The 23,297-nt window shown below is 61.4% G+C and overlaps 11 protein-coding genes across 11 annotated transcripts in view; 6 read left to right on the top strand and 5 right to left on the bottom strand.

Moving 5' to 3' along the window:
* Positions 1–296: 296 nt before the first annotated feature.
* GGTG_07372 (hypothetical protein) lies at positions 297–1,179 on the top strand (the record flags this gene model as incomplete). The annotated part of the gene is made up of 2 exons (XM_009225196.1): positions 297–384; positions 569–1,179. The coding sequence occupies 2 exons, from the start codon at positions 297–299 to the stop codon at positions 1,177–1,179; spliced, it is 699 nt and encodes a 232-aa protein (XP_009223460.1).
* Positions 1,162–1,779, bottom strand: GGTG_07371 (hypothetical protein; the record flags this gene model as incomplete). Its single annotated transcript, XM_009225195.1, has 1 exon — positions 1,162–1,779. One exon carries the CDS (start codon positions 1,777–1,779, stop codon positions 1,192–1,194), a length of 588 nt encoding a protein of 195 aa, XP_009223459.1. The 3' UTR covers positions 1,162–1,191.
* A 269-nt stretch (positions 1,780–2,048) lies between these two features.
* On the bottom strand, positions 2,049–3,659 carry GGTG_07370 (hypothetical protein; the record flags this gene model as incomplete). Its single annotated transcript, XM_009225194.1, has 2 exons — positions 2,049–3,221; positions 3,279–3,659. The coding sequence occupies 2 exons, from the start codon at positions 3,657–3,659 to the stop codon at positions 2,049–2,051; spliced, it is 1,554 nt and encodes a 517-aa protein (XP_009223458.1).
* A 258-nt stretch (positions 3,660–3,917) lies between these two features.
* On the bottom strand, positions 3,918–5,043 carry GGTG_07369 (hypothetical protein). The gene is made up of 2 exons (XM_009225193.1): positions 4,963–5,043; positions 3,918–4,890 (listed from the first exon to the last, which is right to left on the bottom strand). The coding sequence occupies exons 1-2, from the start codon at positions 5,032–5,034 to the stop codon at positions 4,084–4,086; spliced, it is 879 nt and encodes a 292-aa protein (XP_009223457.1). The 5' UTR covers positions 5,035–5,043; the 3' UTR covers positions 3,918–4,083.
* A 483-nt stretch (positions 5,044–5,526) lies between these two features.
* Positions 5,527–9,075, bottom strand: GGTG_07368 (hypothetical protein). Its single transcript, XM_009225192.1, has one exon. The coding sequence runs from the start codon at positions 8,707–8,709 to the stop codon at positions 5,998–6,000; it is 2,712 nt and encodes a 903-aa protein (XP_009223456.1). The 5' UTR covers positions 8,710–9,075; the 3' UTR covers positions 5,527–5,997.
* Positions 9,076–9,096: 21 nt separating this feature from the next.
* Positions 9,097–11,007, bottom strand: GGTG_07367 (hypothetical protein). The gene is made up of 2 exons (XM_009225191.1): positions 10,346–11,007; positions 9,097–10,267 (listed from the first exon to the last, which is right to left on the bottom strand). Exons 1-2 carry the CDS (start codon positions 10,745–10,747, stop codon positions 9,599–9,601), a joined length of 1,071 nt encoding a protein of 356 aa, XP_009223455.1. The 5' UTR covers positions 10,748–11,007; the 3' UTR covers positions 9,097–9,598.
* A 330-nt stretch (positions 11,008–11,337) lies between these two features.
* GGTG_07366 (cytosolic Fe-S cluster assembly factor CFD1) lies at positions 11,338–12,818 on the top strand. Its single transcript, XM_009225190.1, has 2 exons — positions 11,338–11,673; positions 11,740–12,818. The coding sequence occupies exons 1-2, from the start codon at positions 11,641–11,643 to the stop codon at positions 12,694–12,696; spliced, it is 990 nt and encodes a 329-aa protein (XP_009223454.1). The 5' UTR covers positions 11,338–11,640; the 3' UTR covers positions 12,697–12,818.
* Positions 12,819–14,218: 1,400 nt separating this feature from the next.
* On the top strand, positions 14,219–15,994 carry GGTG_07365 (adenosylmethionine decarboxylase; the record flags this gene model as incomplete). The annotated part of the gene is made up of 2 exons (XM_009225189.1): positions 14,219–14,333; positions 14,487–15,994. The coding sequence occupies 2 exons, from the start codon at positions 14,219–14,221 to the stop codon at positions 15,992–15,994; spliced, it is 1,623 nt and encodes a 540-aa protein (XP_009223453.1).
* Positions 15,995–16,184: 190 nt separating this feature from the next.
* On the top strand, positions 16,185–19,035 carry GGTG_07364 (hypothetical protein). Its single transcript, XM_009225188.1, has 2 exons — positions 16,185–17,628; positions 17,706–19,035. The coding sequence occupies exons 1-2, from the start codon at positions 17,012–17,014 to the stop codon at positions 18,883–18,885; spliced, it is 1,797 nt and encodes a 598-aa protein (XP_009223452.1). The 5' UTR covers positions 16,185–17,011; the 3' UTR covers positions 18,886–19,035.
* A 57-nt stretch (positions 19,036–19,092) lies between these two features.
* GGTG_07363 (hypothetical protein) lies at positions 19,093–22,458 on the top strand. Its single transcript, XM_009225187.1, has 2 exons — positions 19,093–21,687; positions 21,748–22,458. The coding sequence occupies exons 1-2, from the start codon at positions 19,648–19,650 to the stop codon at positions 22,264–22,266; spliced, it is 2,559 nt and encodes an 852-aa protein (XP_009223451.1). The 5' UTR covers positions 19,093–19,647; the 3' UTR covers positions 22,267–22,458.
* A 151-nt stretch (positions 22,459–22,609) lies between these two features.
* The window catches only part of GGTG_07362 (hypothetical protein), a gene marked incomplete at its 3' end in the record, with an annotated part of 2,850 nt that continues 2,162 nt past the window's right edge, over positions 22,610–23,297 (top strand). The window contains exon 1 of the mRNA XM_009225186.1: positions 22,610–23,288. Within this exon, the coding sequence (XP_009223450.1) occupies positions 22,710–23,288 (579 nt within the window). The 5' untranslated portion in view covers positions 22,610–22,709. The remainder of the gene's footprint in view (positions 23,289–23,297) is intronic.

The raw sequence follows: 23,297 nt of genomic DNA, 5'->3' as shown, positions 1-23,297 counted from the left end.
TTTCTCTCTAACAGCTAGTGCTGACTGATAAAAAGGGAATACGTTTATTTTCCGCCAATTCCTCGGAGTTAGGCACCATACCGGCCTTATTTCCTGTATTTCTGGCAAGCAAAGTGGCGATGAGGACGAAGCGAACGCGAACTCGGGGTTAAGGTACTGGACGCTGCTCAATGATTCCCCTCATCCAGCGATACGGAAATAACGGATCTACGAGGCCTTTCTGGCAGAACATATCTGTGCTCTTTTAGCTCGCAGCTGCTGCTTTCATCCACGGCAGCAGATTGCGCGACTCGGGCATGCTCGTGGTCGCGACCAGCTCGGCGCCGACGGAAGCCCGATTCAGACCAGTGCTTGCAAACAAAATCTTTGACGGGAGGATTGAAGGTATGCTGGATGGACTCGAGCGACTTGCCCCGGGTCTCGGGCACGTATAGCACGAGGACGACGAGCGTCGCAACGGCCAAGCCTGTGAATAAAAAGAATGGTCCGGCTGTTGACTGGGCGAGGAATATAGGGGTAATGAAGCGACCAGCCAGTCGCACAACCGTCGGGCATGATTCCGTGTTAGACTGGGTCACGGCGGGAGAGGGTGTGCGGGAGGTTGCGACGTACAAACTGGGCAGCCTGCGCCAACGCGGTGGCCGTGGCCCGAGTTTGGGCCGACTGGATCTCGCTGGCGTATATCTTACTCACGATGCCCCAAGTGAAGGCGTACGCGAGCGTGAAGACGAAAACAAGGACAAGAACAGTCCAGCCCCCAGGCCCGCTGCGGCCTGTGCCGCTAGCGAACATGGATGCCATGGAGGCCATGCACAATGCCTGCACGACACCGCCGACGGAAATAAGCACGCCAGGACTGAGACGGTGAAGAGGAGAATGCCGAGGACCCCGGAGGCGATGAAAGAAGCAGTGGAGGCAGAAAGGCTGGCCTCGGCAAAGAGGGTGGGCGCGTACGTTTTTGCGTTAGCCAATTGGGAAACGATCCAAGCAAGGCGCCAGGCTGCGTCAAGAAGCACCTACATAGAGTACACCATCGACGCCAGTAAGTTGCACCATGGCGGAGATGACCCGGCTGAAAATGGTGACAGCATCACGCCAGCTGGGCCGCGACACCGGCATCTCATCCCGCGTCGCCACCGACGGGCCGGCGCCGCTAGCAGCAGCAGCGGCAGGCAATGAGACCGGGGAGTCTTAGGCACTAGGAACCTCGGTCGCAGCGGCGATAGCGCCAACCTCGTGCATAATCTCGTCAAGCGTAAATTCCAGCCCCCGCATGTTGATCTTGGCCTCACGGTCACGACCTTTGATGAGCAGCCAGCGCGGAAATTCGGGCAGCAGACAGCATGCGAGAGCCAGGGGTGCGCCGCAAACTGCCTGGATGCCCATGGTGATGCGCCATTGGGCATCCCCTGACAAGTTGATGGTGCTGGCGTAGCAGGTGAAGCAGTCGGCGCACAAGCCCAGCATCACCAGGGCCTGCGGCATGGCGACGACGCGGTCGCGGTGGGTGGAGGGCGCAATCTCGGTCAGATAGACGTGGAGGTTGCCAAGGTATAGTCCCTGGCCGAGGCCGACCTTAATGCGGCCAAAAGGGGTCATGGACAGGTTTACGGCGGCGGCCTCAAAGGCGGCGCCAGCAGCTAGACAGACGGCGCCGATGACGACGATGCGCAGATGGCCGTAAACGCCGACCGGAACGCCGGCGAAGAGGAGCGATGAGATGATCCAGCCACGCATGGTGGGCGAGAGCAGGCCGATTGGGGCTTGGAGGGACGCCATGTTGGTGATGGCGGCGACGGAGCCAGTGTCATGGCTAGGATTACCCGTTAGATGGAACATCCTGGAGGTATGTCTCGACCATGGTATCATAGCCGTTGACGAAGCCGCCCATTGACACATAGAGGGTGGTCAGCAAGTACTTTTCGGCTTCCATATCTGTAACATCGCGGACTATTGTTTGCGAGCGACCCCTCCATCTGTCCACAAAGGAGTTCGGCAAGTTACAGCAACGATCAGGATACAAATAGAACCACATCCGTCTTGCACCGTTACCTTTCCTGCTTCTCCTCGTCAACTTCGACGTTTGATGCCTCCACCGCCTCGCCGCTATACCCCGTCTCGGCCATGTCGGGATGCTGCCTGTCCCACCACAGCATGCCGAGCTGCACGAGGATGGTGACAGCCGTAAACGCAGTGGCCAGCGGGAAGCCGATGGGATAACGAGGCGCGTCGGCAACCCGGAACGCGCGCAGTGGGATGGTGGCGTGCCCGATGTAGACGACAGTGACCGTCATGGCCACAATGATGGAGCGTGCCTCGGGCTCGCGGCGCAGGATCTCAGCAAACCAGGCCATCAACGACGGGCCGCCGGCGTTGGTGGCAAAGGTCAGGAAGTAAAAGGCGAGAACAACTCGGTCGTCGGCCGGCCAGCCGCACAGCACGGCCAGGCAGGTGCCGTGAGCGGCGGCAGACAGCACGCTGATCTGCCATCGCCACCGGAAGCGGTCCGAAAGGTGGTTGAGCACCAGGTTGGTGACGATCTGCAGCGCGTAGCCGCCCAGGGGCAGGATGTTGACGTGGTACGTGTCGTACACACGCTGCCCCGTGGCCGCGTCGCGGATGCTCTCCAGGTACAGCACAAAGTACGAGTTGGCGCGGTGGGCCCAGGCACTAAAGGCAAAGGCGAACAGGAAGAAGTAGGTGATGGGGTGGACGGCCAGCTCACGCAGCTTGCGGCGCAGCACCGACGCCGGGATGCGCTTCTGGGTGGCGACGCCGAACTCGGCCATGCGTGTGCGGGCCAGGCGCCGCTCGGCAGAGGTCAGCCACAACGCGCGCGTCGTCTCGGGCGAGTCGGGCACCGTCACGAAGGCGAGCAGGCCCTGGCCGACGGTGGCGGCGCCCGAGATGACAAACAGCCACTGCCAGCCGGCTAGGCCGTGCACGCCGTCCATGTCGCGGTACAGCGCCGCCTGCAGGGCGCCCAGGAACATGGCGCCGGCCACGTCGCAGATGGTGAAGCAGGCGACGCGCAGCGCGAGCTCGGCGGGTGTGTACCAGTTGAAGATGAGCGCCACGACCGACGGCCAAAAAGCGGATGAGAAGAGGCCGAGGAAGAATCGGAGGCCGAAGATGGTTTGCGCGTTGGGCGTTATGTGCGTGAAGAGTACGAGCATGCCCCAGCTGATTTCGCACAGCGGGAGGAAGATGGAAGGGCGGAACTGGGGCGTGTTAGTCGGCCGGCAGGATGGTATCACAAAAGCAACACAAGCACTCACCCTGGTCTGGATCAACTGCCCTGGCACCAGCCCCAGCGCGTAGCCGACGGAGAAGTACGTGTTGAACTCGACCAGCTCGTTGCCGCGCAGATGCAGCGCCTCCCGCATGCCCGAGACGTATGCCTGCGTCGTGGCCGACTGGTCCATCTCCTTCATGATGCCGGCCAGGAACATCCAGGCCAGCAGCATGACGTCGAGCTTGAAAACGAGCACATTGCGCGCGTTGCGGAAGTAGGGTATCACCCGTCCGACGTGCACAAACACGCCCTCGACCGGCTCGTCCACCTGGCCGCTCGTCATGTCCACCTCTGCGTCCAGGGCCGCTGACTTGGCACGCTGGTCATCGGCGGCGGGGTTCTGGGGCGGGACGTGGAGGCCCATTCTGTCGACTGCGACGGGAGGCTTCAACGAAGGCGTGATAAGGGCGTGAAGAGAGACAGCCTACCACGGATGGCCATCGGGCCTCCTTTAAATCATCCTCGTTCTTGTGTACAAGGGGCTCCATCACGACTCGGCATCTCTACAAGATAACATATTGTTACCGCAGAGATCCAGGGTCCCAGGTTGCATTTACAAGCATCAGAACCACCAAACCCCGCCGCGACGACGCAGGATTCGCCCAAGCAAGCCTAGTGGGGTCCGCGCTAGTGATTGCGCAACTGCGGATCTGGACGGCGACATCGTGGGACAGGGCGGGGGTGCGTCGGAAGGTGTCCGATAGGAAGTCTTGGCTGCCTTTGACTACGAAGGAGAGTTGAAGACGGCATCAACTGGTACAAAAACAAAATGGACAAAACAAACAAGTTCACCCAAACTTGGCCTGCCCCTCCAACATGGCCACCTCGGGACACCACGCCAGAATCTCCTCCATCTTATCCTTCTGCCATCTCGCCGGCTGGTGGAAGCCGAGCGGCCTCTCAAAGTACACCGTCTCGACCGCAAACTCGCGCGCCACCTCGGGACCCGGCAGGCTGGCGCCCATCTCGACCGCCTTGCTGTAGAACCACTGGTCCTCGAACCTCTCGTGGGCGGGCAGGGCGCCGCCGCCGGGCGCCGAGTTGGCCCTCCGGAACTCGTCGCCGTGCGAGCGCGCAATGTCCCGCATCAGGCGCGGGTTCCGCAGGCTCAGGCCGCCGTTGTACCCCCTGCCCCAGCGCGGCGCGATGGGCGCGCCCACGAGGTCCCAGCGCGCAAAGTCGTCGACGGTGCCGTTTGCGTTTGCGCAGATGACGCTGTCCGTCTGGAACAGCAGCACCCGCGGCGCGTCGGTCAGCTGCGCCCACAGCCACTCGCCCGACAGGAAGAGCGAGACCGAGTTGTGCGTCGCGAACCCCGTCAGGTTGGCCGGCAGGTGCCGGATCCGGATCCGGCCCTCGGCCAGCGCCCGGTGCAGCGCCGCGCTGGCCGGCGGCGTCCATGCCTCCGCCGGTGTGAAGAGCACCACGGGCCAGCCGGCGCCCAGCGTCGCCGAGAAGTGCAGCAGCAGCGGCACCAGGTTGGGCGTCGTGCGCGTCTCGATGATGACGGCCGCCCCGGACGGGAACTCGGGCTGCTGCGTCGTTGTGCTTATGGTGACTGCCGGGGCGCCTTCTGTGGTGTCGGCCTCCCAGTCCTGTTTCTCCAAATAGCCGTAATGGTTAGCTGACATCTTCCAGTACAAATGGGCAAAACTGATATCACTCGCCAGATCCAGCGACGGCCACACAGTAGCGAATGTCAGCCATATCAAGGCCAGCGAGGCCAGTATCGACAGCATCGTCAAGACCTGCCGTCGGGGGAACCCAGCCGGCCTGCTCTCGGGCTGCAGGAGCATATACGAGTACCTGTCGAGGCTCATTGTGGTCGTGTGGGGATGTATGTGCTGTCGAGCTGAGGCATGGGCAGCCCAAGAAACACTGAATTGTACACTCAAAAGTGTTCTTCATCGTCGCATTCGAGGAGCCTGTCCGGCGCCCCTTTATGTGGCAGTGACAGCCAGCAAATCCAGGGGCAGGGCATGCTGAGTGCTGCCCCATCGCTTGGAACCCCTCAGTCGACCTCGTGCTCCCTAGTCCCCTTGGAGCGGCGGTTACACGTAGACCTGTGCTTGGACGCTTGGGTATAAAGGAGGAGACGCGAGGCGAATAAAACGCCACACGCGCTCCTGTCTCTCTTCCTGCATGTCTGACATGCGCATCCTCAGCTTGCCACATGTGCAGCCGCAATTTCGACATGGTAGCTGAGTTTCCCCCCAAGAAAAGGGGAGCTGGTAGATGTCTGGTGAAGCGTTACGCGTGCAACATCGCGTCGGTCGAAGGCACAGTCGACAATGACCGCAGCAATCGAGCCGCATGAAGAACCATCCACTGCGACTTGGATTGTCCTGCGCGCAGAAGGAAAACGAACTTGCTTCCATTTCATTCCAAGGAGCCGGCGTCATGCTGTCTCCATACACCCCAAACCAGAGGGAAAGCAGTCATAATCACAACGAGCAAAAAGCAAAAATGATATTTTGTGTCGCTTATTTACCCCATCCTCCAAAACGCCTCGGACATGCAGTTATGTAAGACGAGATTCGGCTTTTCCCCTCGGTCATTGTGTATCCAAAAAGGGCGCGCGTGAGACAGAAAATTCAGCAGCGACAGGAACAGAAAAGCACAAACGTTTTGCCTTGAAGCGCGCTTGAGCCAAGGTAATGGTGATAGAGATGTCCAAAAGAGAAAAGGGAGCAAGAAAGGAACTAGCGCAGCATATACGACAGATCTGGGAGGCCTCGCACAATCTGCCGAACAAGGCCGTCGTGCTCCTCCACCTGCTCTGCGAGAGCAGTCTTCAGTGGTTCGGACGCGGGTGCCGAGAAAGAGACAGCATGTTGCTTTTGTTGTTCCATAGATGCGACCGGTGTTGGAACTCCAGGCGACACGACAGCTGCCGATGCCTTGTGCTGCTCCAAACCTGCCATTGGAGAAATGGCGGTCGGAGGTTGTGTCCCCAAAGGCTTCCAAGACTGCGATTCCGCGTCTGGCGGGCCAAAGAAAGAGAGGTCCCACGGATCCGCCGCCACGGATGTACTAGGCGCAGCGTCCCCTCCCAGCGGAGGAGGGGCTGTGCTGGTTGGAGTAGAAAAGGGCGGGAGCTGCGTAAAGGCAGAGACCGAGGATTGAAGGGCTGCGTCTCCCGTGGTCACCGCCGGCGCCGGTGGCGAGGGATCACGGGCAGATTTCTGGACCTCACTAGTGCGAGCTGCGCCTGGCCAGTCCTGGAACATGCCGAAGCTGGAATCGGCAGGGTTTCCGGTTGGTGGCGGCGACGCCATCATCTCTCCCCAATCATCGTCGTCTTCGTCCTGGGCTGCCACTTGCGTCTGTACTTGGTTCACATCGCTCCCTGCCGAGCCAGACAGAGAGGTGGAGGGCCCCAGGGGAAACGGCGACAAGGCAAACATGGACGTGGGGCGGGGAGGGCCGACAGCAGACCTCGGCGCGGGCGGGGGCGCGGCGATGGGGGATGAGCTCCAGCCAAAACTGGGCGGCGCCGCTGAGGCTGTGGCGGACTGCGTCCCAAAGGCTGGCGGCGGAGTTCCTCCCGTGGAGGTGACGACGGGCGGCAGCCCCATGATGGAGCTGCTGGGCGGTGCGCTCTGCCTCTTGGCGGCGGCAGCCTCGCGCTTCAGGCGCCGCTGGGCAAAGACCTGGTCGAGGCGCATTGCGGGCTCGTCCGAGGCCGCCGTCGAGTCCCAGCCAAACATGTTGCCCTTACCCTTGTTCCCGGCGCCCAAGCCTCCGCCCAGCGTGGGGCGGCCGCCGGCGAACGAGTCCTCCTCCATCCAGCGGCGCACCGTCTTGATCGTCTCGGCGCGCACCTCAGACGTGGGCCAGGCCACGCGGCGGTACGACCCATCGTCGCCGCCGTCGAAGCCGCCGCCGCCCGCGTCGTGCAGCCGCGCGCTTCCGAAGCGCGAGATGCGTGCCCAGACCCGGCGCTCCGAGACGTCGGTGAAGCAGTCGCGCAGGACCGTGTCGGGCACATAACAGTCGGCCACGTCGGCCACGGGTCCAAGCTTAGCCTTGACAAAAATCAGATCTACCTTTGCCAGGTCCGGCACGAACTGTACGGGACCGAACTTGGTTTTTAGCTCCCCAAAGTCCGTCCTCCCAGGCGGCGGCCGCCGCGGCGTGGAAGTGACAGTAGGCCCCGAACGGCCGCGCGAGGCCGAGGTCCGTAGCCGCATCTTGGGTGTAGGCGTCCCCGACACAGAGCGTTTCCTGCGGCTCTGTCGAGCCTCAGCCTCTTCGGCGGCGTCATCTCCCACCAGTCCACCATCCTTCTCTTGCGTATCCGCCAGCGCCTTGTGGCTCGACGGCGTGCCCCTTCCCTCTCTCGTTCGCGGACGACCAGACGGTGTAGAGGGCCTCGAATTATCAGCTGCCGGGGTTACAGACGAGGCCCTTGCGCCTCTTTCGGCTTCTGGCGGCTCCGACGCCGCTCGCTGGGCAATCCCGTCAAACAAGACAACCATATCCTTCACCTTGTTCGAAGAAATCTTGCGCTGCACCACCGAATGCGCGCTACGGTGCGACTTAGGCAGCGGCCGCGCGCGGGAGTCCTCGTCGATGGACGTTATGGGCGAGTCCTGCCGTCGCCTAGCGTCGCCAAGCCGACTGTTGTTGTCGTCTTCTTCGTCGTCGTCGTTGGAACATGTCGAAGAAGCCCTTGATCGCCGTGTTGTTTCTTGTGGCTCTTCTGTCCGCGAATCCTGTGGCGTTGCGGCGCCTGACCGATTCTCATTCGCCTCGACCGCAACCTCAGTCGTGTCTTGATCGCTCTTGATGGTCTCCACATCCACCCGATCCCATCCTGGTGATCCCGGGCCGAGATTTGCAGTCGAGCCGGACACCGGCGCAGGCGAGAGCGGTGCTGGCGTCTGAGGGGCTCTCTGCGGGCTCGAGGGCAGGTCAAGGTTGCTGCCGAACGAAGGCTCCGAAGCCCAGGGGTCGAGGGTCGAAGAGACGCGGCGCAGGCCTGCGTTAGAGCTAGAGCGGGATAGTGCTTTGCTGGGAGACGGGATGGGACTCGCTGCCTTGCCGATGCTGCCGTCTCGCGGCCTCGCAGCCAGGCTGTTTTCCCTCGAGCGTTGCTTGCTTGCCGCCGCCGAAGCAGGTGTGGCGATGGCATCGCCGCCGTGCCAGCCGCTGCTCCAGGCGGATATCGAGCCGACGGTGGCAACAGGGTCGGGGCCGTTGCCGGGGGCAGCCCAGGCGGTGCCAAAGTCGTCGTCATCGTTGTGTTCCCACGGCGAGTGGTACGAAAGAGCGGGGACGCCGAGCGAGGGAGCGGCCGAGGTCAGAAAGGCGCGTGGAGGGGGTTCGAGGTCGAGGGGCGGCGCGGGCTTTGCCGTGGGCGATGTGCCATCGTTGGTCGCTGTCCAGGGCGACCCCCATGGGTCCTCCATGCTAGTCTTTGGGAAGGAAAAGCGGGCGGCAGGGCGAGGGCTATGACATGATCCTGAGGCTGGCTGGTTCTGGTTGGAGCATGCTATTCGTCTGTCGGAAGGTTCCGGGTTACCCGATGGTTCGTATGGTTGGGTAACTGGAGTTGTGTTTTCAGGCGAGAATAAAGTGTTGACGTGTTATTGAGGTGCTTTTCCAGGTCGCGTTTGCTGCTGTCGTCGGTCGGGGCGGCCGAAGCGGGACGCGACGCAGTGGTGGGCCGCTAGAGGACAGGTGCCGTCTTGCTAACACTAGGAACAGTGCAATGGACCCAATTGATACCCCAATGTCGAGTCAAGCTCGAGTCGATTCAATGGGCTCGGCTATCGTTGCAATAGCCTGGGGCGGGCTCCAGTGTTCATGTTTACCGCGACCTGGCACAGCACGGGCCTACGGTTATTCCTATGTTCCTCCGCTTACCCCACTCTGACGTAAACACCATAAACTTAATTCAGGGTTGAAAATAAGCACACGCAATTTCGACTCCCCCGAGTCTTCATAATGTGTGCCATCGATTTGGCCGTGGATAAGCACTCCCAAGCCATTTGTTTTATCCAGCCGCCGGCTATAATCTGCTACCTGTGCTGCGCGTTTTAGGTTCCCGATCCTGTCCCACGCTGTCGTTATAAAGCAAAGCAAAAAAAAACCGGGTATCACCAAAAGTTAAAACCCATAAACGCCCCCAAAAAAAAAAACCAATGTGCTAAAAGGACTCCGGATTGTTTTCTCGGAAGCAAAAATCCCCAAACGCAAATAAGGTTACCGTTGGAAACTGGTAATTCCAAATCACGACGGGTTTTGCGGCCACCTGAAAGCGAAATAAACGAATCCAGAAAGCACATGTGCACAGTGTTAGCCTTGCATCTCACTGGCGTAATCCTCCAACGAGCCTGATAGGTTGCGCAGCACGCCCCTGATGCGCCGCGTATCCTGCTGTTGAAAAATAAGCTGCTCCGCAACCTCGTGCAGCACACGTCGCAGCATCATGGCGTCATCAACTCCGAAATCGCCCGGAAGGGCTGCCTGCAACACGAATGTGTTGTCACCGCCAGCCCGGCCGCCGCCACTTGCCGTGACCGAAGATGCAGGCGTGGAGTCGGTCGCGGCGTTGCTGAAGGAAATCGTTCGGGTCGATGGAGATGTGGCCGCCACGCTGCTGCCGCCAGCCGAAACAGTAGCAGTTGACTGGCTATGCACAGCGCTTCGAAAGCTGTGTGGCTTCTTCCGCTTGTGCGAGTAGGTGTCGCGCGGGCCCCTTGGAATAGGCACCCTGCCGACGTTTTTGGGGTTGTTGCTGCATCGATGTCCCTGCGAGTTGTAGGCGCAGTTGCCGCACGACGAAGTGAGACCGGGGACCGTATAGCATCCCTCGAACGGACCCAGGCTGAGGCTGCAGCGGTTGCAGGGCTCGCGGCACTCGGAGCCAACTATTTGCGTCATAATGGCCTCGACGTTGACAACACGCTCCCAAATGATGCGTCTGCCGGCCCACACAGGTGCGAGCTTGGCGGGTCGGAAAGCCTGGAATAGTAAATTAACCGTGTTAGGTTTCAGCAGCAGAATAATCGAGCGCAAGTGGCTGTAATAACTTTAACATACCGGTAAACCCAGCATCGAGGTTAACCGCTCCGACGTCTTGAGCTTTCCACCTAGCTCGGCCATAATCTCTTTCACGGCAGCGACGGTAATGTCGGCAGGCGCGGTGCCCATGGCATTCTGCTGTGCAGGGCCCGGAGATTCCATGGCGATGTCGCTGGTGACCTTGAAGCTTTCGAGGTCCTGGGAGTCCATGGCGTCGTCGTCGACATCAAGAACAGCCTGCGCGCTGTCGCCGGGTTGCTCGGTGCTCAAGGCTCGGGCATGGCTAACTTCGTCGTCGTCGTCGCTGTCGTCGCTGTCGTCGCTCGAGCCTTGGTATTCGTTGGGGTTGGACGCGCGGCTACTATGCGGCGAGTCCTTGATTAAATCCAAAATCTCGGCTGGAAGCTCCATGGGAGGCATCGTGGGCGGTTACGCGGAGCGAGCAAGGACGCAGAAGAAGCGGGAAGGCGCGGAGGACAGAGAAGGCGGTAATCGAGGGTCCAAAGAAAGCCCGTGTGTAGCAAGCGGTTTGGTAAATGGCGCGGCCAGATGGATTTAGGTGGGAGTGCCGACTCCAAGCATTGGAAGGAATGGAAAGTTGGGGCTTGAGCAACGCGAGGTTGGAGGTTGGGCGGGATAAATTTCCATCAACGCGGGATGGGAGCTACGGCGCGTGCAGGGTTTGTCGATTACGACAAAACGCGGAAGGACCCGTGCGTTACCCTCCCGCCCAAATGTCGACCTACAGCCGTGCTCCCACTTAGGCATGTACGCATGCATACAATTTCTCCAATATAATCTTCCTTAGGAATCCATTCTTTAACTAAGAACGATGCTTTTAGCGTAAGCACAGCCCTGTTTTTTTTTATTTATGTTAAATGCTTGATGCCCCCAACAACGCCAATTAACCACCTGAGGCTTCACGTGCTTTCGTTGCGAAATCTCTAGCCCCACTATTTTGTTGCCCGGAGTGGGCAACTCCGTCATCGGCTGGGCTAGGATGGGTTTTTGTGACAGCTTAGAAATTCATCGCCAAAAGATGCCCAGCGGCTTTGCAAAATCGCAAAGTCCACCCCTGATTGCGGCTCCTGCATCATGACTTCTTCACTTGACCATCTTTAGCAACCGCCAACCCCGGTGCTTTCAGACCTGGGGCCGTAACGCACTACTCGATTTCCCCCCTCCTGCCACCACGAGCACATCACCATTCTTCTACCCGCGCATTGGCTCACTCTTAGCACAGCGAAGGTGCGGGACGTCAAGTGCGACACTTGCTCTCGGAACGGCTGCACCACTCCAGGCAGGGTGCCACCATGTCGCTCTCCAGGGTTAAGCACATTGTGCTGGTCAGTTTGCTCGCTTGTGCTCACAATTTTTGTACTGTTCCTAACCTGAAAACTAACGCTTGGCAGATCCTCTCGGGCAAAGGCGGGGTTGGCAAGTCCTCCGTCACAACCCAGCTGGCCCTCTCGCTCTCGCTTGCCGGCTTTTCCGTCGGTGTTCTCGACGTCGACCTGACGGGCCCAAATATTCCGCGCATGTTCTCGGTCGAGCAGGCCAAGGTGACCCAGGCCCCCGGCGGCTGGCTACCCATCACGGTGCACGAGGCCGATGCTGCAAAGGGAGTTGGGGCGTTGCGCGTCATGAGCCTGGGCTTCCTCTTGCAGAACCGCGGGGATGCTGTAGTCTGGCGCGGCCCCAAGAAGACGGCCATGGTGCGCCAGTTCCTGTCGGACGTTCTCTGGGGCGACACAGACTTCCTACTGGTCGACACGCCGCCCGGCACCAGCGATGAGCACATATCGCTAGCCGAGACGCTACAGCAAAAGACGACGCCCGGCCAGCTGGCAGGCGCCGTGGTGGTGACAACACCGCAGGCCGTGGCTACGGCCGACGTGCGCAAGGAGCTCAACTTTTGCCGCAAGACGGCCATCACCGTGCTCGGCGTGGTCGAGAATATGAGCGGCTTTGTATGCCCGTGCTGCGGTGAGCGCACCAACATCTTTATGTCGGGTGGCGGTGAAGTTATGGCTACCGACTTTGGCGTCCCGTTCCTGGGCAGGGTCCCCATCGACCCGGTCTTTGTCGACCTGATCGAGTCGGGACGGCGGCCTAAATATGAGGTGCCGAGCTCGGGCCAGTTGGTGGGTGGCCCCGGAGACGGCGGTGGCAGTCAGGACGGGACGCTGGGAGCGGCCAGCCAGGCTGCAACACCGAAGGCGGTCCATGCGGTCCAGGCCGAGGCCACCTCAGCCGATATTAGGGACCACGGGACCCTTGTGGACAAGTACCCAGACTGCTCCCTCGCACCCACCTTCAAACGCATTACGGCGGATGTGGTCGCGGCGGTCCGGTCTGATGGGCGGTGACCTAGCTGGGCAGGTGCTGGCTGTAGGTACCTTGTGGAGCTACAGGGACCCCCGCGTGGACTGGCTATTGCTGCTGCCCTATCTCAAGATTGGGCGCGAAATAAAATGCGTTATTATCTGGACCCAGCAGCGCCCGTCCATTGCGTGTGCAAGACTGAAATCATGAGACAGGCTATTTTCCGTCGACGCTCAATGGGCCTGCGTCATGGTAGAGGCGTACCCCTGGATCGCTGACGGACTTTTTTTTTTGTCGACATCAAATGCATGTGTAGTGTAACGACACGACCGCATTGGAAAGAGCCTGCCGCGGACACCAGCGCCAAGACGTGGGCGTGCTGTCAGATTCTGGCTGATAGGGCCCAAAGCTGTGCTCTATTGGGGTGTGGAGGGCGACGTCTGTGCTCTTGGCGGGATCGAGATCATTGAATTGACGGCCAACAGCAGTGACGATCGCCTGCAGCGGCACTGGAGCTAGAGCCAAGCACTGCGGGCACGGGCGTTTGCGTGGGCAGCCGTGCAGGCACCATCGAAACTCAGCCCTGAATCGACCGTCAGGGGTCAGCAAGAAAGGTGAAAATTATATAATGAAAAAAAAAAAAAAAAAACTGGGTGCGACGCAGCCCAACGGTCGACCTCCCGCAAAATTTCTCACCGACCCGAACCAATTCCCTCGTCGCTCCAATTCTCTTCCCAGCAATTCCTCCTCCTCGCCTCGCCGACGATTCTTACCCGTGAAGCCACTGCCTCTCGCCTCAAGCAGAAACAGCGCAACCCGGCAAGCTTTGCGCCTCTAGTCAGCTCCCAGGATCTACGCTAGAGCTGCCCACACAAGACTTCCCGGACGCATCGCATCCAGACGCGGCAAGGTACGTTGCCGTCATGCCGCCTCGCTCGTTTTGTCCGCACCCTGCACACGCTTGTCGTTTTCGATTCGGATGCGACCCTTATACTCGAACGCTCTAGCTTCGTCTCGTCTCTACTCTGCCTCTTGCTCCCCCCGCTTGCTCTCCCCGCTGCTTGCGTATCTCTCCTCGGCTGGCGATGACTCGAGCTACACACAGCGCAAGTTCTAACGATATATCAGCTCCAGAATCCCTTCGCCCCTCGAGCCGACCCGTCCATCTCCCATTCATCCCCGGATGACGTTCTCTGCCGCCACACAGCCGCGATAGCATCTCTCCGTGCCCCGCGTCGGACACGAGACCAACCAGCCCACCTCCGACCTCGGTCGAGTCCCCAAACCACAGCCACCATTCCCTCGTCAAAGATCTTCCTTCTCCCCGTCCCTGCCCGACCTCCCTAACGTCCCCTCTGGCGAGACGTTAGACCCAACCTACCTCGATAGAGAACCAGCAACCCGCAACTCCCAACCCCGTTCCTGTGGGCCTACTCTCTCAAACGGACGCCGCAAGGTTCGTTTGAGGAGCAGCTAGTGTCCCGCGGAAGAATTCTCCTCTTCTCTCCGACCGCACCGGCGACACCAATCCTGCCGCATCGTCTAGCCAAGACGGAAAAGCCAGAGATGGTCACTCTCGAGGTCCCCAACAGCTATGCCCTGTCGCCCTCGCCGGGCACGCCGCATTTGACCATCAACCATGATGTCGCTCAGGACCTAGACTCCAGCAATGCCTTTGAGGGTAAGTGATAGGATGGAAGAGAGCGACGGGACAGAAAGGGGACCCCCACACCTTATCTGCACCGCTGGACATGGCATTACGTCATTTTTCCACGACAGTGGACTGTAATTGTCTAAGGGTTTGCTAAAGCTAACACCCGCGTCTTTGCCGCAGGCCCCGAGAAGCTCCTTGAGGTATGGTTCGCGCCCAGCCCCTCGTCGCTGCCGCCTGGTGCCAAGCCGCAAGGCCTGAAGGCGGTGCCGTCGGCCAACTGGGTCGAAATGCTTGACATGGTCAACTGCAAGATCCTGTCAGTCGTGCAGTCGGACGCCGTGGACGCCTACCTGCTCTCCGAGTCGAGTATGTTTGTCTTCCCGCACAAGATCATCCTCAAGACGTGCGGCACCACCACCCTCCTGCTCGGCCTGTACCGCCTGCTGCGCATTGCCGCCGTCGACGGCGGCTTCCCGGTCCACAATGCCACCTCGCTCGAAGACGTCAAGGCTGCCGCCACCCCGTACCGCGTCTTCTACAGCCGCAAGAACTTCCTCTTCCCGGACCGCCAGCAGGGTCCCCATCGCAGTTGGAAGCAGGAGGTCAAGTACCTCGACGACCTGTTTGAGGGCGGCAGCGCCTACATGGTCGGGAAGATGAATGGGGACCACTGGTACCTGTACATCACATCGCCCAACACGGCCGCCCTGACGCCGCCGCGGACGCCCCCTGAGAGCCCTCTCGAGAATGCAGACGGGGCTGCTGCCGACGCTAGCGCCAGACGCGGCGGCGCCAAGATTCGCATCCCCACTAGCCTCATCAACGCGGCCCCCGGCGTCGAGGAGGATGACGAGACGCTCGAGATTCTCATGACGGACCTGGACCCTGAGCACGCCAAGCAGTTTTACCTCTCCCACGCGAGTGCGGTCGCGTGTGAGCAGGTGCCCCTGCGTGCTCAGGAGGCGCGCCAGAGCGCCCATGACAGCCTGGGCGAGCTTTCTGGCGAGCCCATGTTCGAATTTGAGGACGTGGGTGGCGCCGGAGCTGCGACCTCGGCGCCTCCGACCGCGGACAAGGCGCCGACTGACGACGAGGCCATGATCGCCGAGGCGCTGACCACCGAGGGACACGCGCTCGGCACGGTCGTGTCGGACGCCTGCGGGCTGTCGGACGTGTACCCCAAGTCCAAGTATCCCGACGCGCGCATCGACGCCTACATGTTTGCGCCCTGCGGCTTCTCGGCCAACGGCGTCATCCCGTCGCCCCAGGCGGCCGGCGCCGAGGGCGGCGGCGCGGGCCACTACTTCACAGTGCACGTCACGCCCGAGCCCAACTGCTCGTACGCCTCGTTCGAGACCAACGTGCCGCACGGCCAGAATGGGCGTGATGTGGCCGAGATCATAGACCACGTGGTGCGCATCTTCCGCCCCGGCCGCTTCAGCGTCACGCTGTTCGAGGGCAAGGGCCGCCGCGCCGCCCGCTCGGCTTCGGGCAGCTCATCGCCCTCGGCCGGTTCTATCGACTCGCACGGGCTCCCTCAGCTCAAGCGCCGTGTCGACTGCATCCCTGGCTACCGCCGCATCGACCGCATCGTGCACGACTTTGACGACTACGACCTCATCTTCCGCTACTACGAGCGTGACGGCTGGGTTGGCGACGGCGTTGCCCGTGTTGGTGAGGAGGATTGAGAGTTGCTCTGGACGTGTTGATCTACCATGATTTTTTTTTTTTATCCACTCTTCTATTTTCTATCAGATCCGAACATGATATGACGACGCTATGTATTGTTTTGGCGTCAATGTTTTCTAGTTCTCTTTTGCCTTGGGAAATCCCTGGATGGACCCGCCGCTTTTTGGAAAGCACAAGACTGGAATTTTAGAGGGAACCCATTGTTGGCGGCATTTAGGCACCATGTCCCTTTATGTTTTAGCTTGGTGTCGGCTATTGAACCCGCAAGTTCTTCATTATCGTATGCCCTTCATCTGCATTGAGCAAACGCTATCCCTGTGATGGCTGTCCCTCGCCGCTGTGTCTCCTGCGAGTCAATCGGAAGACTCCAGGCGTGGGTAGCAGGGAAGGAGAATTGCAGGTGGCGGACGTAGGGGCGGCGTGGCCGGCAATGTCTTACCCTGGCCCTGCATTCCATGAGGTGGCCAGAGCCACGACGGACGCCGCATCTGCACCCACGCACACCCTAGCGCGGCCCGCCCATTCCTGGAATGCCCCGAATGTCTCTGCTCGCGGCGGCTCGGAGTCTTGAGCTGACTCTCTCGCAAACTCGGGTGGCGGATGGTTTTTGCTGGTGGGACGTTGGTGAAGAATGCTCCCGCCCTTTAATGGGTTCAGGGCGACGATGTCGTGAAGAAGATGGCTGGTGAAGCAGATGTGGAATTCGAGCTCGAATATCGAGCTTGAGGCTGAAGGTTTTCTTTTCTACCCAGCGGTCCCCCAGATCCTGTGGTTTTGGTCTCGAGCATCTAAGCTTCGGGTCTTGTCGGATCTTGGCCTATTCGCCGCCTTGGGTACTCTCAATCTGAGGCATCGCCATCGCATCCGTTAGATATCCGACTTTATTACAGTTTCGATTCATCTGCTATTCACTCCATCTATTTCTACCCCTTCCGCGCAGGGACATCGATCGACTCGACATCGAAACGCAGCCGCCCACAGACTTGTCACATCCGAGGGCGAAACCTCTACAAATCATGGGAATCGGCCCCTATGTTGGGAGCTACACGGGTGGCCACAGGATATCGAAACAGACACCGCGCTCTTCATCGGCGCCTAGAGGGGACCACATAATGCGAGCGGGAAGCGACGTCGAGCACGCTGGGCGGACGGCGTTGCCGCGGCTGACGGAGCGGCCATGGGTTGCGCGGGTCATGGTGACGGCGCTGCTGGCGTTGCTGCTCTTTGCCATCATCGGGTCCATCGTGTCGTGCATCGTGCTGAGCGGGGCGGTCGGCATGCCCGAAATGTGCCTGGCGCAGTCGTTTATGTTTTTCGCCGTTAGTCCATCTAAACCGTCTGACCTCTTTTACTCACGACATGCTGACATCCCTGAGCGGTCATCGCAGTGCATACTCTCGCTCCTCTACATCATCGTGCACCTGGTGGCGGCGCGGCGCAACCTGCCGCTCGACAGGGCGCGAGCACTACAGCACCCGCTGCAGTCGTGGGCCATCATCGTGGCGCGCGTCGCCCTCGTCTTCTGGCTCGTGTCTATGGTGGCGGTGCCGGCATCCTTCTCCAAATTCAACAAGGCCGACACGGCGCGCATCCGGCCGGGCCACGTGGACTTGGTTGTTTGTGCCTTTGGCCTGTGAGTCTCTATCCGTTTCCAGTTCCCTGATGCGCAAGCGTGAAGCTGACATGGCACAAAACCGCCCCCCCTTGCAGGATCACAATGTTCATCATTGTGTACGTCGTCGAGTCCTCGGAGCGGCCGTTTACGCTCCCGCGCATCTCGCGCACCTACGACATGCCGCAGCCCGAGCATGTGACGTGCAGGATTAGCGCGCTGGGGCTGGACGTGGATACCAAGCCGCCGTCGTCGCACCGATCCAAAAGGTCACGGGCGGGCTCGCTGGAAACCCTGGATGAGAAGTGCGAGCATGAGTACGCCGACGGCCTGACGCCGCTCGATATGGTTGGGCACGAGATCAGGATCAACGGCCACTTTGTGGGCAACGGACAGAAGCTGCAGCAACAGCAGCAGCAGCAACAACATAACCGGAACAAGAGTAGCAGCACCACCAACAGCGGTGTCCGGGGAAGAACGGCGTCGTCGACTCCATTGGGACCACGGTCCATGTCGACGGCAACCAGGGCTGCATCGACGACACGGGGCGAGGCAACTCCGGACCGGGCGCTGCCACAGCAACCTAGACCGACATACGCGCCCCGGCTACGAGGAGATAGCGGCAGCAAGACCGAGGAAGGCATCAGAGGTAGCGGGGCAGCAACTCCAGGGCCGACGCCAAGGTCCACGACACAACCACGGCTAGCAGTTCCGGGCGACAACGCATCGGCTGCGGGGTGGAAGTCACAATGGAGCCAGCTCAAAGCGGACGCGGGGATCGAATCGCAGGGCAGCACCCCAGCAATGAGCAGTACGACCATGTTCTCAAATACGTCCATGGCGCGGCGGGGGACGACAGGTAGCAGTAGCAGCAGCGGCAGCAGCACTACCCGGGGGCCTAGGATGATGGCGTCTAGGTCGAGCAGTGTACACGCCGCACAAGCACAGCACACACAGTCGGCGATCCACGCAAGCAACGCCGGCGGGCTGGGCTGGGACCCGCGGTACGGCGGCTGGCCGGCGAGGCAGCAGTCGTGTCATCGGCCGAGGCCACCGCTGCACTATGCGCAACCCCAGCACCCTGGGTATCCTTCTGTCGGGCAGCAGCCACGGCCGCGGATGGGACCTGTCAGCATGAGTGCAAGGAGCAGCGCGCCAGTCAGGACGCGCGGGCACGAGGTGTTTGGACAGGCGGTGAGGCAGCTTAAAAGTCAGGGGTTGCCGCCGCGGCCGGTGATGACGGGCAGGGAGCAGAGGGTGCCCGGCAGCTGGGAGTAGATGCTGCGGAGTAGAATTGGAGATATGGTCTAGATTTACAAGTAGTTAAAAAAGCGGATATCGGGGCAGGTGAACTTACCTAACACAACCTCGGCTATCGGTGCTTGCCGGCGTAGAGATAACACGCAATGGGCAGGTGCCGCCCCACTTGGTGATGTGAGGGGCCCGCTTCTTCCCCTTCTTGTCCACCTAGCCTGGGGTGCCGTCGCGTGCATGATAAGGATAAAGAAGAAGAAAAAGAAGCTCAAAGCGGCATCCCCAATGGCAAAAACCCCACGCGCCGACCACGACGGCCAGCCCGACAGAGGGCCGCGACGTCATACAATGCTCGCCGAGGCGGAGCCCATCCAGTGCTGCACCGCGCGCCGACCGACCACGACGAGCACACGCGCATTCCAATCGCCTGTCGCCCAGAAGGAGGGGCTGGTTGTGGTTGGGGACGACGACGGCGAGGGGGAGCTGTCGCCAGCAGCAACAGCAGCCCTTCCTCCCACAGTGTCAGCTCCTAACCCCATCATCACACCGCCGTCGCCCTCATAACAACACGTCGCGAGTCCTTGTGCTGGCCCAGTCAGCCGCCACCACCACCAAACTGACTGCTACAACCGCACTTGCTTCTTTTCACGGACCCCTGTCGCGCGTTGTGCCACCGCCGTCATCAGCGTCTAGCGCACAACTAACAGACGGGCCAACACGACCCCCAACCGACCCCCACCCATCCCATCTGCAGTTTGCACTTTCGCCGGCCCGGAGCCGCGCCACATGAGCGCACCGTCGCCCGACCCGACGTCGCCGGCAGCCGCCGCAGGGGGGCCCGGTCCTGCATCTGGGCCCGGCCTAGTGGCCTCGCCGCCGTCAACAGCGGCGGCGACGGCGGCCCGGCCCCCCAAGCGCACCTCCAACACGTGCCTGACCTGCCGTGCACGCAAGGTCCGCTGCGACGGCCGCCGCGACGTCTGCACCAACTGCGAGCGCCTGGGTTTTGGCTGCACCTACCACGATGCCCTGACCGCCCGTGGCTCCGCGGCCCCTGGATCGTCTGCAGGCCTGGCCGGGCCCGAAGGCGAGTCGGCCATGTCCGCCCTTGCCCTAGCCCTGCCACGTCGGCGCGTGCGCCTAGCCTGCGCCAACTGCCACTCGCGCAAGGCCCGCTGCAGCGGCTCGCTGCCCAAGTGCGATCGCTGCAGGGCCAGGGGCATCGAGTGTGTCTACCAGCCTGGCAAGCGCTCGCGGCCCCCGGGCAACTCCGCCGACTCGGCCATGCCGGGCTACGGGGCGAGCGGCACTGCATCGCCTACTCCTCCCGGCGCTACCACACCTCAGGCGGCGGGCAGCAGGAATAGCAACAGCCACAACGGCCACAACAGCCACCACTACCACCATCACAGTAGTAACCACTCAGGCGGAGACGACCGCATGTCGGACCGCAGTCAGAGCCCGCCTTCGGACCACGCCGACGCCAACAGCATCACCAGTCCGAGCAACTTTGGCAGCGGCCACGAGCACGCCAGCGCCGTCGCTGAGGAAGTTCTCGAGTCTATGGCCCCGCGGGCCTTTGAGAACTTCTTCCGCCACGTCCACCACGTCGCTGTTTTCTCCTTTCTGCACCGCGCCTCGCTCATGCAGCGCTACCATTCCGGTTTGATGGACCGCGGCCTGCTGCTGGCCCTAGTCGGAATCACGTCGCTGCTGACCGATCTGGGCCCTGGCACACGTGAGTACGGCGCCAAGTGCATCGACGAAGCCGAGGCCTCGGTCCTGCGCGAGCTAGACAAGCCCTCGACGCTGAAACTGCAGACGCTTGTGCTCATAATACGCCACCGCATTCTCCATCGCCGCTTCCCCTCTGCCTTTATGCTGCATGCCATCGCCTCCCGCTTCGCCGTGGCCCTGCGCCTCAACCACGAGAGTCCCCGCCTCTGCTTCCTCGCCCAAGAGTCGCGCCGCCGCCTGATGTGGTCTGTTTATATGATCGACACCTCCATCGCTGCCGGCCACACCGACTTTGGGCTCTGGGAGCAGCGGCCGTCAAGCATCCGCGTCCAGTTGCCCTGCAACGAGCGCAACTTTGACTTTGACCTGCCCGAGGTCACAGAGCCACTGGACCAACCTAGCGCCGGCCCGGGCGGCATGGCCCCGCCGCCCATGTCGGAAAACATTGGCTTCCTGGCCCTGCACATCCGGGTGCACCTCCTCCGCAGCCGCATCCTGCAGTACACAAAGAGTATGATTAGCAACCCGAACCCGACTCCCGAGCAGGTCGCATCGCTACCCGCCCGGTTTGCCGAACTCGAGTCGCAGCTGGGCGCCTTCGCCGCACGACTGCCCGTCTCTTTTGGTTGGTCCGAGGCCAACGTACGGCTGCGAGCCTACTCGCCCCGGCTGTGCGTGTTTCTCATGACCCATGTCATGTGGGAGCAGTGCCACCTGGACCTATACCGCGTCGCCGCCCACGCGGGCGTATCGCGAGATGCGTCGAGCGTCCTGCCGCGCGCCGTCATGGCACAGATCGAGGCCAGTCACCCCGGCTTTGTCGACATCTGCCGCCGCCAGATTTTTGAGCACGCCCGGGCCATGGCCGACATGTTCAGCTTGCTGCTAACCCTCGAGGGCGGCGGCGGCGTGCCCGTCGCCGATCTGGACCTGCCACTCAGTGTGTTCCAGTGCGCGCGCATGTTGTTCCTGTCGCTGCACACCAGCGGTGCCGACTTTGGCATCACGGCTGAGAGCGTTACCGAGATGGGCAACGTGTGCTTGCGGGTGCTCAAGCAGGCCATTACTACGCCAGCTACCGTGGCAATAGTAAGTTCCGTCATGCCGTTTCGTCTCATTTTTACCTATCTCTCACATGTTACCATTCAGCGCGCCGATCTCGAGAAGCTGCTCGAAACCGGCATCCCCAGCGACCTCGTGTCACCACCAAACACAACCGACACATCCGAGCCGACTGGTCTGGGCCAGCCGATGGCCCAAGCAGCAAACCCGGGCGCAATTTCAAACCCGTTACTTGCGCGCCATGGCTTGGGGGCGATGCCCGGATACGCAACGCCCGTCACTGCGTCTCCCCGCCCAATGCCGACGACGGGCGGCGCAGGGCTGGCGGGCTTTGCGCATATGTCGGCCGGCTTCGCCCCGAACCTACACATGGCGGTCGCATCGCCGCCTTCTTTTCTCGCGGGCACGCCTCTGGCACACCCACCTCAGCAGCAGCAGCAGCTCGACGGGCAGTCGCCGGCCGACGACTCGCAGGGGCCACCATCGCCGCAGCGTAGCAACGCGTACCAAGATGAAGAGTTCAACTTCAACATCAGCCAGTACGACCCGTCCATGCCATGGAGCGACTTTTTTGGCGGGAGCGGCGGTGTCGAGTTTCCAACATGATGAAGACGGATGAGCTAAAGAAAAGATATGAGGCCATTTTCTTTATTTCTTCTGTATATAACCGTAAACATGGCTTCCATGTACCTACGTTCGTATATGTGCTCTGTAGGACTCATCTTCAGCCCAGCCAACCGCGTGATGGAGCCGGTCAGGGCCAGCCAGTGAGGTCTCGTGCCCCCCCAATTGGGACAAAGCAGCTGCACGAGAGCGTCATTGCGGTAGGTATTACAGTGGCCCCTGCGCTGTGGGGGACGTCACTGAGCGGCTATTTGTGGGACCCAACACATGGTGGGCGCATCATTTGACATCGGTCGCCGCCCGTTTCTCAGTTGAGCTCCCAACCTCAGTTGAGCTCCCAACCTCAGTTGAGCTCCCAACCTCAGTTAAGCTCGGCATTCTCGCCCTCATCATAGTTCCCCTGGAAAAGCCAACCTCACATAGACATGGCGGACCGCACGCCATCTCCCCGGGCGCGCCGCCCGCAGCTGCCCGTCCACCGCTTCAGCTACCCACAGCTGCTCGTCGTGCCCGTCCTGCTGGCCGCCGCCTTTGTCGGCCTGGCCGTGACGCTCGCGCTGCACGACGTCAACCCGGGCCTGCTCTACAGCCAGTGCCACGCGCGCGCCCGCGTGCCCTGGCTCAGCCACGTGCCGCTCCTCGGCGCGCCCGCCTGCTACCTCGTCTCGTTCCTCTCCGAGGCGGCCGCGTCGGCCCGCGCCGCCGCGTCCATGGCCTCGGTCCTCTCCCTCCTCGGCGGCCTAGCCACCGTCACGGCCGTCGAGGCCTCGCGCCTCTGCAACGCCTCGGCCCCGCTCATCGCCCACCCGACGGGGCCCTGGCTTGTCTTCAACCTAGCCGGCGGCCAGCTCGTGTGGGCCCTCGTCGTGGTGCCCGCCTTTTTGCGCCGCGCCGTGCGCCTCGCGCCCCTCGTCGACGGGCCGGCCGCCGACCCCCGCCTGGCCTCGGACGCCCGCGACCTGTCCTTCGCCGCCGACGCCGCCGCCGTCCCGCTGGCCGTCGCCGTCGGCTTC

This window comes from Gaeumannomyces tritici (assembly GCF_000145635.1).
Source record: "Gaeumannomyces tritici R3-111a-1 unplaced genomic scaffold supercont2.3, whole genome shotgun sequence".
In the NCBI taxonomy this organism is placed as follows: domain Eukaryota; kingdom Fungi; phylum Ascomycota; class Sordariomycetes; order Magnaporthales; family Magnaporthaceae; genus Gaeumannomyces; species Gaeumannomyces tritici.
This window is presented reverse-complemented; position numbering and strand designations above follow the sequence as displayed.

Coding starts and splice junctions, on each gene's coding strand:
- GGTG_07364 (XM_009225188.1), top strand. CDS start 17,012: ATGGGAATCGGCCCCTATGTTGGGAGCTACACGGGTGGCCACAGGATA. Junction 17,629..17,705: donor GTTGTTTGTGCCTTTGGCCT/GTGAGTCTCTAT, acceptor CCCCCCTTGCAG/GATCACAATGTTCATCATTG.
- GGTG_07369 (XM_009225193.1), bottom strand. CDS start 5,034: ATGCTGTCGATACTGGCCTCGCTGGCCTTGATATGGCTGACATTCGCT. Junction 4,891..4,962: donor TGTGGCCGTCGCTGGATCTG/GCGAGTGATATC, acceptor TTGGAGAAACAG/GACTGGGAGGCCGACACCAC.
- GGTG_07367 (XM_009225191.1), bottom strand. CDS start 10,747: ATGCCTCCCATGGAGCTTCCAGCCGAGATTTTGGATTTAATCAAGGAC. Junction 10,268..10,345: donor CCTCGATGCTGGGTTTACCG/GTATGTTAAAGT, acceptor TTACTATTCCAG/GCTTTCCGACCCGCCAAGCT.
- GGTG_07366 (XM_009225190.1), top strand. CDS start 11,641: ATGTCGCTCTCCAGGGTTAAGCACATTGTGCTG. Junction 11,674..11,739: donor GGGTTAAGCACATTGTGCTG/GTCAGTTTGCTC, acceptor AACGCTTGGCAG/ATCCTCTCGGGCAAAGGCGG.
- GGTG_07368 (XM_009225192.1), bottom strand. CDS start 8,709: ATGGAGGACCCATGGGGGTCGCCCTGGACAGCGACCAACGATGGCACA.
- GGTG_07363 (XM_009225187.1), top strand. CDS start 19,648: ATGAGCGCACCGTCGCCCGACCCGACGTCGCCGGCAGCCGCCGCAGGG. Junction 21,688..21,747: donor CGCCAGCTACCGTGGCAATA/GTAAGTTCCGTC, acceptor GTTACCATTCAG/CGCGCCGATCTCGAGAAGCT.